This window comes from Ranitomeya variabilis, chromosome 2, assembly GCF_051348905.1.
Source record: "Ranitomeya variabilis isolate aRanVar5 chromosome 2, aRanVar5.hap1, whole genome shotgun sequence".
Taxonomy (NCBI): Eukaryota; Metazoa; Chordata; class Amphibia; order Anura; family Dendrobatidae; genus Ranitomeya; species Ranitomeya variabilis.
The window spans coordinates 48,418,495-48,433,993 of NC_135233.1; the positions used below are offsets into that span (position 1 = coordinate 48,418,495).

General features: G+C 44.7%; 1 protein-coding gene across 4 annotated transcripts in view; it reads right to left on the bottom strand.

Moving 5' to 3' along the window:
* THADA (THADA armadillo repeat containing) overlaps positions 1 to 15,499 on the bottom strand; it is a 629,866-nt gene that overhangs the window by 321,089 nt on the left and 293,278 nt on the right. For all 4 annotated transcript variants that reach the window (XM_077282381.1, XM_077282382.1, XM_077282380.1 and 1 more), the window contains exon 28: positions 3,898 to 4,029. In XM_077282381.1, the coding sequence (XP_077138496.1) occupies positions 3,898 to 4,029 (132 nt within the window). The remainder of the gene's footprint in view (positions 1 to 3,897; positions 4,030 to 15,499) is intronic.

A 15,499-nucleotide genomic window follows, 5' to 3' on the forward strand; every position in this document is an offset into this window, starting at 1 on the left:
CGCGGCTTTGCGCTCCCGCAAACGCCGGTCAATTTGAATAGCCAGCGCCATGGAATCATTCAGACCTGTAGGAATGGAGAAACCCACCATCACATTCTTAATGGCTTCAGAAAGGCCATTTCTGAAATTTGCGGCCAGAGCACACTCATTCCACTGAGTAAGCACGGACCATTTCCGAAATTTTTGGCAATACACTTCAGCTTCATCCTGACCCTGAGAAATAGCCAGCAAGGCTTTTTCTGCCTGAACCTCAAGATTGGGTTCCTCGTAAAGCAATCCGAGCGCCAGAAAAAACGCATCAATATTTGCCAATGCCGGATCTCCTGGCGCTAGCGAGAAGGCCCAATCCTGAGGGTCACCCCGTAAGAAAGAGATAACAATTTTTACTTGCTGAGCTGAGTCTCCAGATGAACTGGGTCTCAGAGATAGAAACAATTTACAATTATTCCTGAAATTCCTAAACTTAAATCGGTCTCCAGAGAACAGTTCAGGAATAGGTATTTTAGGTTCAGACATTGGACTACTGGTAACAAAATCTTGTATGCCCTGCACACGAGCAGCAAGCTGATCCACACTTGTAATCAAAGTCTGGACATTCATGTCTGCAGCAAGCACAAGCCACTCAGAGGTAAAGGGGAGGAAAAAAGAGAGGAAAAAAAAAAAAAAAAACCTCAGAATTTCCTTTCTTGTAATCCCACTTCTGCAATGCATTAAACATTCAACCTTGGCCTGGCATACTGTTATGACCCCAATGGCAGAGGGTCTCAAAAGTACATACCAAGTCTGCAAACACAAAAAACCAGCTCATAGGGCAGTGGTAACTGGGCTGACCATATATCTAATCCTAGCACCACAAATAGCAGCAGCCGGGGAACGTGCCTACGTTGGTTCTAGACGTCTCGCGCCAGCCGGAGAACTAACTAACCCTAGAAGGGAAAAGATAGACCTTTCTTGCCTCCAGAGAAAAGACCCCAAAAGTTGGATACAAGCCCCCAACAAATAATAACGGTGAGGTAAGGAGAAAAGACAAACGTAAGAATGAACTAGATATTTAGCAAAGAGAGGCCCACTGACTAATAGCAGAATATAGTAAGATGACTTATATGGTCAGCAAAAACCCTATCAAAATTTCCACGCTGGATATTCAAGAACCCCCGAACCGTCTAACGGCCCGGGGGGAGAACACCAGCCCCCTAGAACTTCCAGCAAAATCAGGAGTCACATTTAGTACAAGCTGGACAAAAAATAAGAGCAAAGCAAATAACCAAAAAACAAGGAAGCAGGACTTAGCTTAATTTTGCAAGATCCAAGACCAGCAGACAGGAGCAAACAGAAAGGAACTGATTACAACGATGCCAGGCACTGGACTGAGAAACCAGGAAGTTTATATAGCAACACCACTGGACTAACGACCCAGGTGGGTGCCAAACTGAGGAAAGAAAATCCCAGAGTCATATCACTAGTGACCACAAGAGGGAGCCAAAAAAGTCTAATTCACAACAGATAACACCTCTATATGTAGTAGATAACACAGGACCCACCATTCACAACAGGTGATGTCACAGCTCACCTCCTCCTCCTGTATAATGACTGATAATTCCTCTACATACAGTACATAACACAGGATCCACCATTCACAACAGGTGATGTCACAGCTCACCTCCTCCTCCTGTACAATGACTGATAATTCCTCTATATACAGTACATAACACAGGATCCACCATTCTCAATAGGTGATGTCACAGCTCACCTCCTCCTCCTGTACGACTGATAACACCTCTATATACAGTAGATAACACAAGATCCACCATTCACAATAGGTGATGTCACAGCTCACCTCCTCCTCCTCCTGTACAATGACTGGTAACACCTATATATACAGTAGATAACACAGGACCCACCATTCACAATAGGTGATGTCAGCTCACCTCCTCCTCCTGTACAATAACTGATAACCTCTATATACAGTAGATAGCACAGGACCCACCATTCACAATAGCGGATGTCACAGCTCACCTCCTCCTCTACAATGACTGATAACACCTCTATACACAGTAGATAACACAGGATCCACCATTCACAGTAGGTGATGTCACAGCTCACCTCCTCCTCCTCCTGTACAATGACTGATAACACCTCTATATACAGTAGATAACACAGGACCCACCATTCACAGTAGGTGATGTCACAGCTCACCTCCTCCTCCTGTACAATGACTGATAACCTCTATATACAGTAGATAGCACAGGACCCACCATTCACAATAGCGGATGTCACAGCTCACCTCCTCCTCATGTACAATAACTGATCACACCTCTATATGCAGTAGGTAGCATAGGATTCACCATTCCTAACAGGTGAAATCACAGCTCACCTCCTCCTCCTCCTGTACAATGACTGATAACACCTCTATATGCAGTAGATAACACAGGATTCACCATTCACAACAGGTGATGTCACAGCTCACCTCCTCCTCCTGTACAATGACTGATAACACCTCTATATACAGGAGATAATACAGGACCCACCATTCACAACAGGTGATGTCACAGCTCACCTCCTCCTCCTGTACAATGACTGATAACACCTCTATATACAGTAGATGACACAGGGTCCACCATTCACAATAGCTGATGTCACAGCTCACCTCCTCCTCCTCCTGTACAATGACTGATAACACCTCTATATACAGTAGATAACACATGATCCACCATTCACAATAGGTTATGTCACAGCTCTCCTTCTCCTCCTGTATAATGACTGATAACACCTCTATATACAGTAGATAACACAGGATCCACCAGTCACAATAGGGTATGTCACAGCTCACCTCCTCCTCCTGTACAATGACTGATAACACCTCTATATACAGTAGATAACACAGGATACCACCATTCACAACAGGTGATGTCACAGCTCACCTCCTCCCCTTACTCCTACAATGACCTCTGCATAGGTTACAGATCATGCACACAACATTCTTCCATAGAAGTCAATGACTATCTCCAGACTACAAGATCCTTGGCCCATATTACTGCAGTAAGGTAAATCTCTATATATTGGCAGCAGAAGCTCAGGTGAGTTGCTGCCATAATACCCCGATAACGATAGGTCTATGAAACGGTCAGACATGGGTCAGGAGACCAGCAGCCGGCCCAGACACTGCGCTCCGCACCCGAGCCATGAATGTTGGATATGTGATACCAGCCTTGGGAAAAACATATTCAACAGGATCTCATTGTATTGATTTAAAAAATTATATTGACGAAGGAGCCTTAAAGGGGATGTGTCCCAGTCGGGCTTTTCAGTGCATATGAGAAAAAGAGAAGACGGTGAGTAAAAGGGCACTCTTGGTAAAAATTGGTTTCCGGGACCTTGTGAATGCTCTCCATGCATGTGCTGGGTGCAGACCAATTCCAACAATACAATCACCTGTAAAGTCTGATAATCCAGCACTTTAATGGCAGACGCTGAAAGTGTAATAATACATCAGGACATTTCGTTCTATAGTTGCATATGAATTTTTGGATTTTCTTGCTGACTTTTTTCAATCCTTAAAGGGATTCCTTAAGACAGGTGATCTGTATCAGATCAACGGGGATCCAACACCCGGAACCCCACCGATCAGTTGTCAGCAGCTTCCGTGGCGGCCAGCAGTAAACAGTGTATGAAGTTCGGACAGCACAGCGCCTTACACTGTGTGGTGGCCGTTCTTGGGTACTGCAGTTGTGCCCCTAATGAAGTGAATGGGATCTGAGCTGCAGTACCTAAAATGGCCACTACACAATGTGTGGCGCTGTTCCTGGAGCTGCTATCAGCCGATCGCGTACTGATCACCAATCCAAAGGAAAATGGCAATTAAACACTTGATCCAAATAATAATAGTGGAGAAATCACCTCATTATAAACGGGATGAAAGGTGCCATGCTGAGAGCAGAATATGTGCCATCCATGGGAGACGGGTACAGCTTACTGAGGATGAGGAGCAGCAGGTACAAGCTGGGATGAAGCTTCAATTCCCCGGTCTGACTGTAAGAAAAAAAAATCATCATCAGATGCAGATCTGGAAACCATTAAACATACACATTAGCAAATGATCATAAGACAGCCACTTGTTATTACTCCAGTGTTTGCCACAACCATTATATTTTTGTCTAGGGCCCTGCAGCGCCCCCGCAGGGGTATGTCAGTATTACACAGTTCTTACAGGCTGGCTTTGTTATGCAAACGCTGCTTGGTCATTCAGAGTCAAATAAAGGCTTTTTTTTTTTTTGCGGATGAATGCCATCTGTGGTTTTCTTGGATAGCGCTCATACCCATGCTGTTTTATCTGGCCGTGCACCGAGCTGTCCCTGTAAAATATCGGAGACATGTCTGATATTGATCCGAGGGTTGGAATAAAATCGTCAAAGCAAGTGAATGTATCTGTGAAATAAAAAAAATCAGTCTGCACTCGGATGACATCAGAGTGCGGCGTAATTTAAAAGTTGGAGAAATTACAAAAAAAAATTATTTCTTCAAATATGAGACAACCAGATGACACTCGGACCAAACTCATCAAAATAATCGCTCCGTTTTTCTTGTACGTGGAAAAATGGGACTTGTGAATGAGCTTTAAGGCTAAGTTCACGTGATTTATCGGGAAAAAAAACAGACGAATTCTCATCTGTATGATGTAAGTTATAAAATTTAAAAGACCGAATGAAGTTTAGATTTGCAGTGTATCTGTAAAAATCCATAGGGAAATGAATAGGCGAGTCTCATCCAAAATCGATAATGGTTCATTCTTTATTTTATTTTTCAAGTGGCCATTCAATCCCTGTAAAAAAAAAAAAAAAAAAAAAAAGGAAACGCTCTGTGTCTCTGTGTAATGTCAGTTTTTTCCAGCTTGTGTGAATATAGACTAACCGGCACATGCAGATTCTGAGCCGGAGGACCACGTCTATTAATCCCGGGCTTACTAATAAGGCAGATAAAAATGGGTTTTCTAAATCCAAAAACCCCTTAAATTAATAGTGCTGTGTGTCTGACACCATGGGTGACCGCTAAAATAAGGCGTTCCTTGCTGGTAAAGAAACCTTCACATTGTTTGTCGGTCACGACTATTGTTCTGAGTCTCGTGTGTAGGTTTGGCAAATCTACCCGATGACTTCATGCCATTTACCAACTAGGATGTGGATATTATCCAAATGTCCCGGAGGATCTGCCAAGCAGCGAGGAATAATGCCGAATATTGAGGCAGAGACACGAACGGACGACACAGGAGGCGACGGTGATCACCTGGACAACACAGGAGGCGACGGGGATCACCTGGACACGGTGGCCGGACGACACAGGAGATGACGGTGATCACCTGGACACGGTGGACGGACGACACAGGAGGCGACGGTGATCACCTGGACACGGTGGCCGGACAACACAAGAGGCGATGGTGATCACCTGGACACTGTGGACAGACGACACAGGAGGTGATGGTGATCACCTGGACACGGTGACCGGACGACACAGGAGGCGACGGTGATCACCTGGACACGGTGGACAGACGACACAGGAGGTGATGGTTATCACCTGGACACGGTGACCGGACGACACAGGAGATGACGGTGATCACCTGGACACGGTGGCCGGACGACACAGGAGGCGACGGTGATCACCTGGACACGGTGGACAGACGACACAGGAGGTGATGGTTATCACCTGGACACGGTGACCGAACGACACAGGAGGCGACGGTGATCACCTGGACACGGTGGACAGACGACACAGGAGGTGATGGTTATCACCTGGACACGGTGACCGGACGACACAGGAGATGACGGTGATCACCTGGACACGGTGGCCGGACGACACAAGAGGCGATGGTGATCAACCGGACACGGTGGACAGACGACACAGGAGGTGATGGTGATCACCTGGACACGGTGACCGGACGACACAGGAGGCGACGGTGATCACCTGGACACGGTGGACAGACGACACAGGAGGTGATGGTTATCACCTGGACACGGTGACCGGACGACACAGGAGGCGACGGTGATCACCAGGACACGGTGACCGGACGACACAGGAGGTGATGGTGATCACCTGGACACGGTGACCGAACGACACAGGAGGCGACGGGGATCACCTGGACACGGTGGACGGACGACACAGGAGATGACGGTGATCACCTGGACACGGTGGCCGGACGACACAGAAGGTGATGGTGATCACCTGGACACGGTGGACAGACGACACAGGAGGTGATGGTGATCACCTGGACACGGTGGACAGACGACACAAGAGGCGACGGTAATCACCTGGACACGGTGACCGGATGACACAGGAGGCGACAGGGATCACCTGGACACAGTGGACAGACGACACAAGAGGCGACGGTGATCACCTGGACACGGTGACCGAACGACACAGGAGGTGATGGTGATCACTTGGACACGGTGACCGAACGACACAGGAGGTGATGGTGATCACTTGGACACGGTGACCGAACGACACAGGAGGCGACGGTGATCACCTGGACACGGTGGACAGACGACACAGGAGGTGATGGTGATCACCTGGACACGGTGGACAGACGACATAAGAGGCGACGGTGATCACCTGGACATGGTGGACAGACGACACAGGAGGTGATGGTGATCACCTGGACACGGTGACCGGATGACACAGGAGGCGACAGGGATCACCTGGACACAGTGGACAGACGACACAAGAGGCGACGGTAATCACCTGGACACGGTGGCCGGACGACACAAGAGGCGATGGTGATCACCTGGACACGGTGGACGAACACTGTCGTTCCACATGCGCAATCTATGACATTTCAGGCAATCTGTGACTCTTAATCTCCGAAATATAACAAGTTTTCTGGCATGGAGGCAAATGATTACAACTGCCAGAAATCAGGGATCGACAGAAAATAAAACCCATCAATAAGATCTGAATCATTGCTAAAGGATGTGAGAAAGAGGAAAATATCGGATGGAAGTGAGAAGACTCCAGGCTCTGACTACGCTGGATTTGTTTGTAGTCTGTAACCATGGAGACGCACTGTTTTGCACCAAATTATAGAATATATTTAAACAAAACATTTAACTTTTTTTTTTTTAATCATTCTAGAAGCACTTATAAGGAGGGTGTTCCCTTTTTTTCTTATTTATTTATTTTTAAAACCTCTGTTTCCTTGCTGAAATTTGTTTTGAAGAACAAACTGTCCTTTACCCACCCTCCCCGGGTCCAGCATTTAAGACGTTGCCAGTTCTGCCAGTATCGGTTATTGTTTTACTTGACGACAGCGCTGCAGCCAACAACTGAGCGTCTCTGTCCCAGTCGGCGGCATTTAGAGCTGCTGAGATCAATGATTGGCTGCAGTGTTGCCAACGTTATATCAGCACAACAAACGATAGCATACAATGGGAGCAGCTGTGGAGACTCAATACTGGACCTGGTGAGGGGGAGTAAAGGATAGTTTTATTTCTTTTTTTTGTAAACTGGAAAGTTTATAGGAATTTCCTGAAATCATAAAACCCCTGATTGAAAATCACACAGACGTTATAAGGGTAGTCTTTTTCAATCTAAAACATTTTCTTTTATTCTGCACAGAATCTCCCTGTTGCACGCTCAACTGCTGACTGTAGAATGAGTAAACTTAAAAACTGTCAGTGAACTCATTCAGATTGAATGACTGGAGCGTTAGGAACTTTCCTTTTATCTGTTTCCGGAGCTCCTCTCAGGCGATTTATGACCACAGATCGCATCCAAGTTGAATGTGCAGATGAACAAACAACCTCTAAAAGCCAAAAGGTGAATTTTTTTTACCCACTTGCAAAAATCATGGTCGACCCAAGTATAACCCCTTTTACGTCACCTCAGGGACATTTGGCTCGAATGGTCGGTAACATCAATTATGATGTCCAGCATAAAGCGGAGGCTGCAAGGGAAGGTAGCTACGGACATCTGAAAATCGCAGACCAGGGGTGTCACGCGAGTGGCAAAAAATCGGAGACACTTTGGAGTGGTAAGTATATTAGTGATTAGTGATAGTTGAGCGTGCGTGGATAAGGTGTTATCTGAGCATGCTCGGGTGCTAAAAGAGTGAATTCGTCATACTCGAATAATATGTTCGAGTCCCTGCGGCTGCAGGTTTCCCGGCTGTTCGACAGCCACAACACATACAGGGGTTGCCTAACAAACAGACAATCCCTGCATGTGTTGTGGCTGTCGAATACCCGCGAGACGTGCAGCCGCGGGGACTCAAAACTATATCCGGTGAAGTCCCGGCTGAGTTCTTAGCTACTGGGAGTTTCCAGTTGACCAGTGTCCTCTTCTAGATTCTTGGAACTTCAATTGTCCAAATGAATGTGCTTTCGAGAGGCCATCAGGATTGTTAAAAGACGTGGTCAAGTCCTACACCCAAAGCAAAAAAGAGAGGAGGAACGCCGCAAATCAATATGGCTGAGAAACCCCTTGGTAAAGGAAGGGTTGGTCAGTGGATGGAAAACTTCTACAACTTCAGCCAAAACTGAAAATTTCACATTACTGAGCTTCTGAAAAACGTCAGATTTCATTTTTGTCCGATCAGTTGCTGTGGTCTACCACACGTATGTGTCATTTCACCACACAATTAAAGCTTTTGTATACGTTTTAATCATCCATCCTTGTCGGAAAAAAACCTCTCGAATGTAAACCAGATGTGTCAGGATGGACACGGCACAAAGTCATCTCAGTCTTCGTTGTGTGCTTGGGCTGTGCTCGTTAAAATGCCCTTTTTTAAAAAAAATCCCAAACCAGCCTTGTTGTAAGATTTTCCGCACATAAATCCCCAGATTAAAGCTAGGCTTTGGCATTAACCGAGTCTTACTTATTAATTCGATATTAGTAATGCAGAAGAAAACAAAATGGCAGATGCTCCGGGTTTTCCTGACATTTGCTTAAGAAACCTAAGAGCGGGATATTTGCTTTGCATTGAAGTTTCGCTGTTTGCTTTATCCGGTCCCACATCCAACAGTTTTTCACACTCGTGAAACTATTTTTTACTCCTTGAACTTAAAGACATAAATCAGCGCTCCGCTCCCGAGGGTTACAAAGGAGACTGCAAGATTGTTGACCTTTCTGACAGCCCCTTGCTTAATAAAACTGCCCCCCCAAACTGTCAGGAGGATTGCCTGATATATAAAATACCAAATGCATAGAAGACGGACTGTTCTGTTACAGAATCCAGAGACCCCGAAAGGCGTTTGTCATCACAAGACACCATCTAAAGCGTCCTGTCAATTTGTGTTGCTTCCAAATTCCTCTATACCGGAGAGTGCAATGAGGTGGAAAATCAGCGGCGTGTTATGACAAGGTGGCTGCCGGGCTACAGTCCTGGAAGGGATGCGTCCTTTTACAGGCTGTTATATAGGTGGCCAACAAGACCATCAAATACCTCCAGCAATGGTAACCAAGAAGCACAAGCGTCAAACAAAGAGGTGCCATAAACCCGTCGGGAAAGGACGATCTGCAAACGTGACATCTCAAAATTAAAGTGATTCTTTAAATGGTTCTTCAGCTACAGACGCCCCTTTGTCTTATGATCTATAAAGGCAAGTCTCCCCATACACTGGGATGGCTGCCGGCTGAACGACTCCTCTGTACACAGACGTGTTCAATCTGCCGAGTGCGCTCAGTGAGAGTGATGCTGCCAGACATCTCTGGCGGTGGCGTATCTCACCAAGAACAAATTGATCGGCAGTCCAAAATTGGACATGCCAGAAACTAATCCTACACATAATTATCTGTCGGAGGCGAATTTATTTCACTCACATATATAGCGCCATCATATTACGCAGTGCCTTACAGACATCATCACTGTGCCGATGGGGCTCACAATCTACATTCCCTATCAGTATGTCTTTGGAGTGTGAGAGGAAACCAGAGAACCCGGAGGAAACCCACGCAAACACGGGGAGAACATACAAACTCCTTGCAGATGTTGTCCTTGGTGAGATTTGTACCCAGGACCCCAGCGCTGCAAAGCAACAGTACTAACCACTGAGCCACCGTGCTGCCCAAGTTGGGGGCTTCTAAACACAGTAGACTGTAGGCTAACTCTATCGATAACAGTGAATTAGGCCAACATCAGTCTATGGTCTATGGGTGACTTTATGGGGAGACGATTACTATTATTATTTATTATTATAGCGCCATTTATTCATGGCGCTTTACATGTGAGAGGGGTATACATAATAAAAACAAGTACAATAATCTTGAAAAATACAAGTCACAACTGGTACAGGAGGAGAGAGGACCCTGCCCGCAAGGGCTCACAATCTACAAGAGATGGGTGAGGATACAGTAGGTGAGGATAGAGCTGGTCATGCAGTGGTTTGGTGGATCGGTGGTTACTGCAGGTTGTAGGCTTGTCGGAAGAGGTGGGTCTTCAGGTTCTTTTTGAAGGTTTCGATGGTAGGTGAGAGTCTGATATGTTGGGGTAGAGCAGAGGTGTCAAACTGCATTCCTCGAGGGCCGCCAACAGGTCATGTTTTCAGGATTTCCTTTTATTGCACAGGTGATAATTTAATCATCTGCACAGAATGATTCCAGCACCTTGTGGAATGCTAAGGAAATCCTGAAAACATGACCTGTTGGCGGCCCTCGAGGAATGCAGTTTGACACCTCTGGGGTAGAGAGTTCCAGAGTAGGGGTGATGCGCGAGAGAAATCTTGTATGCGATTGTGGGAAGAGAAGATAAGAGGGGAGCAGAGAAGGAGATCTTGTGAGGATCGGAGGTTGCGTGCAGGAAAGTATCGGGAGACGAGGTCACAGATGTATGGAGGAGACAGGTTGTGGATGGCTTTGTATGTCATGGTTAGGGTTTTGTAGTGGAGTCTCTGGGTAATGGGGAGCCAGTGCAGGGATTGACAGAGGGGAGAGGCCGGGGAATAGCGGGAGAACAGGTGGATTAGTCGGGCAGCAGAGTTTAGAATAGATTGGAGGGGTGCGAGAGTGTTAAGGTACCGTCACATTAAGCGACGCTGCAGCGATATCGACAACGATGCCGATCGCTGCAGCGTCGCTGTGTGGTCGCTGGAGAGCTGTCACACAGACGGCTCTCCAGCGACCAACGATGCCGAAGTCCCCGGGTAACCAGGGTAAACATCGCGTTACTAAGCGCAGGGCCGCGCTTAGTAACCCGATGTTTACCCTGGTTACCATTGTAAATGTAAAAAAAAAACAGTACATACTCACCTTCTGATGTCCGTCAGGTCCCTGGCCGTCTGCTTCCCGCACTGACTGTGAGCGCCGGCCGGCCGTAAAGTAAAAGCAGAGCACAGCGGTGACGTCACTGCTGTGCTGTGCTTTACGGCCGGCGCTCACAGTCAGTGTGGGAAGCAGACAGCCAGGGACCTGACGGACATCAGAAGGTGAGTATGTACTGGGTTTTTTTTACATTTACAATGGTAACCAGGGTAAATATCGGGTTACTAAGCGCGGCCCTCGCTTAGTAACCTGATATTTACCCTGGTTACCATTGTAAAACATCGCTGGCATCGTTGCTTTTGCTGTCAAACACAACGATACACGCCGATCTGACGACCAAATAAAGTTCTGGACTTTCAGCAACGACCAGCGATATCACAGCGGGATCCAGATCGCTGCTGCGTGTCAAACACAACGATATCGCTATCCAGGACGCTGCAACGTCACGGATCGCTATCGTTATCGTTGCAAAGTCGTTTAGTGTGAAGGTACCTTTAGAGGGGAGGCCACAGAGCAGGAGGTTACAGTAGTCGAGGCGGAAGATGATGAGGGCACGACTGGGTTTTTGCAGATTCTTGGTTTAGGAATGTACGGATCCGTGAAATATTTTTGAGTTGAAGTCGGCAGGAAGTGGAAAGGGCTTGGATATGTGGTTTAAAGGAGGGATCAGTGTCAAGGATTACCCCAAGGCAGCGAGCTTGTGGGACTGGGGAGAGTGGGCAGCTGTTTACTGTAATGGATAGGTTCGTTGGGGGGGTTGCGTGAGATGGGAGAAAGACGATGAATTCTGTTTTGTCCATGTTAAGTTTTAGAAATCTAGCAGAGAAGATGGATGAAATAGCGGACATTGAGGGATTCTGGTTAGTAGACCAAGTATCAAGATCCTGCTGGGGTAGCAGTAGTGGGACAAATTACGGCATTATTGATTGAGGAGGTAATATGACACCATTTGTCATAACTTTAGCATTTTCTCGACATTATAATTTGGACACTTTATGCTATTTTAGCGCTCCGCTATCTCCGTCAGTCCCACAGTCAATAAAAGGAGCGGTGATTTTCTTGTGTGGCAAAGGATAGTCCAAAGCCCTCGTCTTAAGAATAGTATGGATTCCTACTATTTGCATGTTCATAATAAATTATAAAAAAAAAAAAGTAAACAAAATTGTATATAAAAGAAAAAGGGTGTAAAAAATATATGTCTAATTTACAGAAGAAAGGAGAATTCAGAAGAAAAAGACAAATGCCTTCAAACAGACACACATCTGTTATCACAGCATCCTTAAAGACACATTCAATAAAAACATATTATATTCCCCACATAGTGAATGCCAAATAAATAAATAAAAAAACACCAGAATTGCCACTTTTATTTACTTTTACATAAAATGAAATAGAAAAATGAATCAAAAGTTGTATAAATTTCAAATTCACCAATAAAAAATACAATAAAAAAACCCTCCCATACTAAGAAAAATCAAAAGCATTATGGCTCTCAAAATATGATGCAAAAGAAAAAAAAAACGGAAAAGAAAAGTAAAACCAAAGAGTTACATATTGGGTGTCATTGTAATTGTATAGACCTGTAATATAAAACTTACGGTATCTTTATTCTGCATGGACAAAAAGAACACATGACCAGAACTGCAGTTGTACAAAAAATGGATTAAAAAGTGATGAAAATCTCTAATGTACGCAAAAATGCTATCACGAAAAAATAAGCCATCGTACAGAAAAATGTTAAACTTATGACTTACAATATGATGTTTCTTTTGAGTATTTATTGTAGAAAATTAGAAAATCTAAATAAAATAAATTTGGTATCGCTATAAATGTGCTGATCACAAGTTAAGAATTTTCTTGTGCAGCAAACAAAAAGCGTAAAATTTAAAAATGTCAAAAAAAAACAACAATATAATTCTGTTTTTTTTTTTCTACGTCTTCCCATTAACAGTTAATAAAAATTAGGAATTAAATTGTATTTACCCCAAAGTGCTGCCACTTACAAATGCAACTAATTCCGGATCAATCAATCTCTCATACAGTCACATAGACAAAAAAAAAAAAGAAGGGCTCCAGAAATGTAACAATAAAAAAGCAAAAATATTCTGAGAAATATTCTGGGAAAAAAGGCTAAGAAGAGACGGGGGCCTGTATCTCTAGTGACTAAACATCTCATCTGTGGACACTGGAGTGGGGCTAATTAGGATGGGCCCTATGTGATGATAGTTTTATCTCCATGGCGCATCAATAAAGTAATCATGATACAAGAAGTGGCTACGATCCAGATGAAGGCTACATCTCGGCAGATCTTCGTTCCGTTTTTGGTCATACACGCCACAGCAGCTTCCAGTAATGAACGCAGCACTGCCATGTGAGTTACTGGATGCATTTGGTTAGTCATTCCATTAAAAAAAAAAAAACACACTATAAGGAAAGACACGTGAGCAGCAAGCACAGCACGTAATGTTGAATAGGGCGATGTGTAATCTGTTTCTTTTAATAGTGCACTGACTACCTTTCAAAGAACACAGACCTTGCCTTTGCTGCAGTACAGAATCCATTTAGTGAACTAATTAACAAGGACCTTAATAAAAAAAAAATCTTGGAAAACGATGTATAAACATGATCAGCGCCAGTCCTGCCAGCCGGGCTCATTACCGGGTCACAGCACTACAGAGTATACAATATGCAACTTGAAATGGAATATTGGAAAGACAACCTTGTAAATAATCATGCTATCCACAGCATCAATTTATGAAAGCAACGAGCAACCATGTTACTCAGCATTAAATCTGCTAAAAATCATACAAAGGTAAAGTGTAGCGCTAACAAATTAATACGGAGAAAAGGAGAGAACCTGGAACTGTGTAAAGCAGATAAAGGCTTGCTAAAGAGAAAGGAGAGGTAAAATGCATTTTATAAAAATGGAACCAGCATGGTTAAGGGCAAAGACCAGAATAATGTAAAGGGCAAAGGAAGGTACAGAAAATAGGAAAAACAAGGAAACAAGGTAAGAGAACAGTAAGGAACATGGCAAGGGAAAGAGACAGAAAGATGGCAAAGGAAAAGATATCAAGAGAAAAATGACTGGAACTGGACAAAGGGAATTCATAGAAACAGAGTAAAGGAAATAAAAAGTAATAAGAAATAGAAAAAAGGCAGGAACAGAGGAAAAAGAAAAGATGGGAACAAGGTAAAATACATAAACAAGGTAAAGGGAAGAGTAATGAACTGAGCACAAACAAGGAAAAGGAAAAAGACAGGGACATGGTAAGGCGAAGAGACAGACTAGGTAAGGAGAACACACAGACGAGGTAAGGAGAAAAAATATGGACAAAGTAAGGAGAAGAAACATGAGCAAGGTAAGGAGAAGAGAGAGGAGCAAGGTAAGGAGAAGAGACAGGAGAAAGGTAAGGAGAAGAGACAGTAAAGTAAGGAGAAGAGACAGGAGAAATGTAAGGACAAGAAACAGTAAAAAAGTAAGGAGAGGAGACAGGAACAAGTAAAGGAGAGGAGACAGGAACAAGGTAAGGAGAAGAGACAGGAGAAATGTAAGGACAAGAGACAGTAACAAAGTAAGGAGAGGAGACAGGAACAAGGTAAGGAGAGGAGACAGGAACAAGGTAAGGAGAGGAGACAGGAACAAGGTAAGGAGAAGAGACAGGAGCAAGGTAAGGAGAAGAGACAGGAGAAATGTAAGGACAAGAGACAGTAACAAAGTAAGGAGAGGAGACAGGAACAAGGTAAGGAGAGGAGACAGGAACAAGGTAAGGAGAAGAGACAGGAACAAGGTAAGGAGAAGAGACAGGAGAAATGTAAGGACAAGAGACAGTAACAAAGTAAGGAGAAGAGACAGGAACAAGTAAAGAAGAGGAGACAGGAACAAGGTAAGGAGAGGAGACAGGAACAAGGCAAGGAGAGGAGACAGGAACAAGGTAAGGAGAGGAGACAGGAACAAGGTAAGGAGAGGAGACAGGAACAAGGTAAGGAGAGGAGACAGGAACAAGGTAAGGAGAAGAGACAGGAGCAAGGTAAGGAGAAGAGACAGGAGAAATGTAAGGACAAGAGACAGTAACAAAGTAAGGAGAAGAGACAGGAACAAGTAAAGAAGAGGAGACAGGAACAAGGTAAGGAGAGGAGACAGGAACAAGGTAAGAAGAGGAGACAGGAACAAGGTAAGAAGAGGAGACAGGAACAAGGTAATGAGATGAGACAGGAACAAGGTAAGGAAAGTAGACAGGAACAAGGTAAGGAGAGG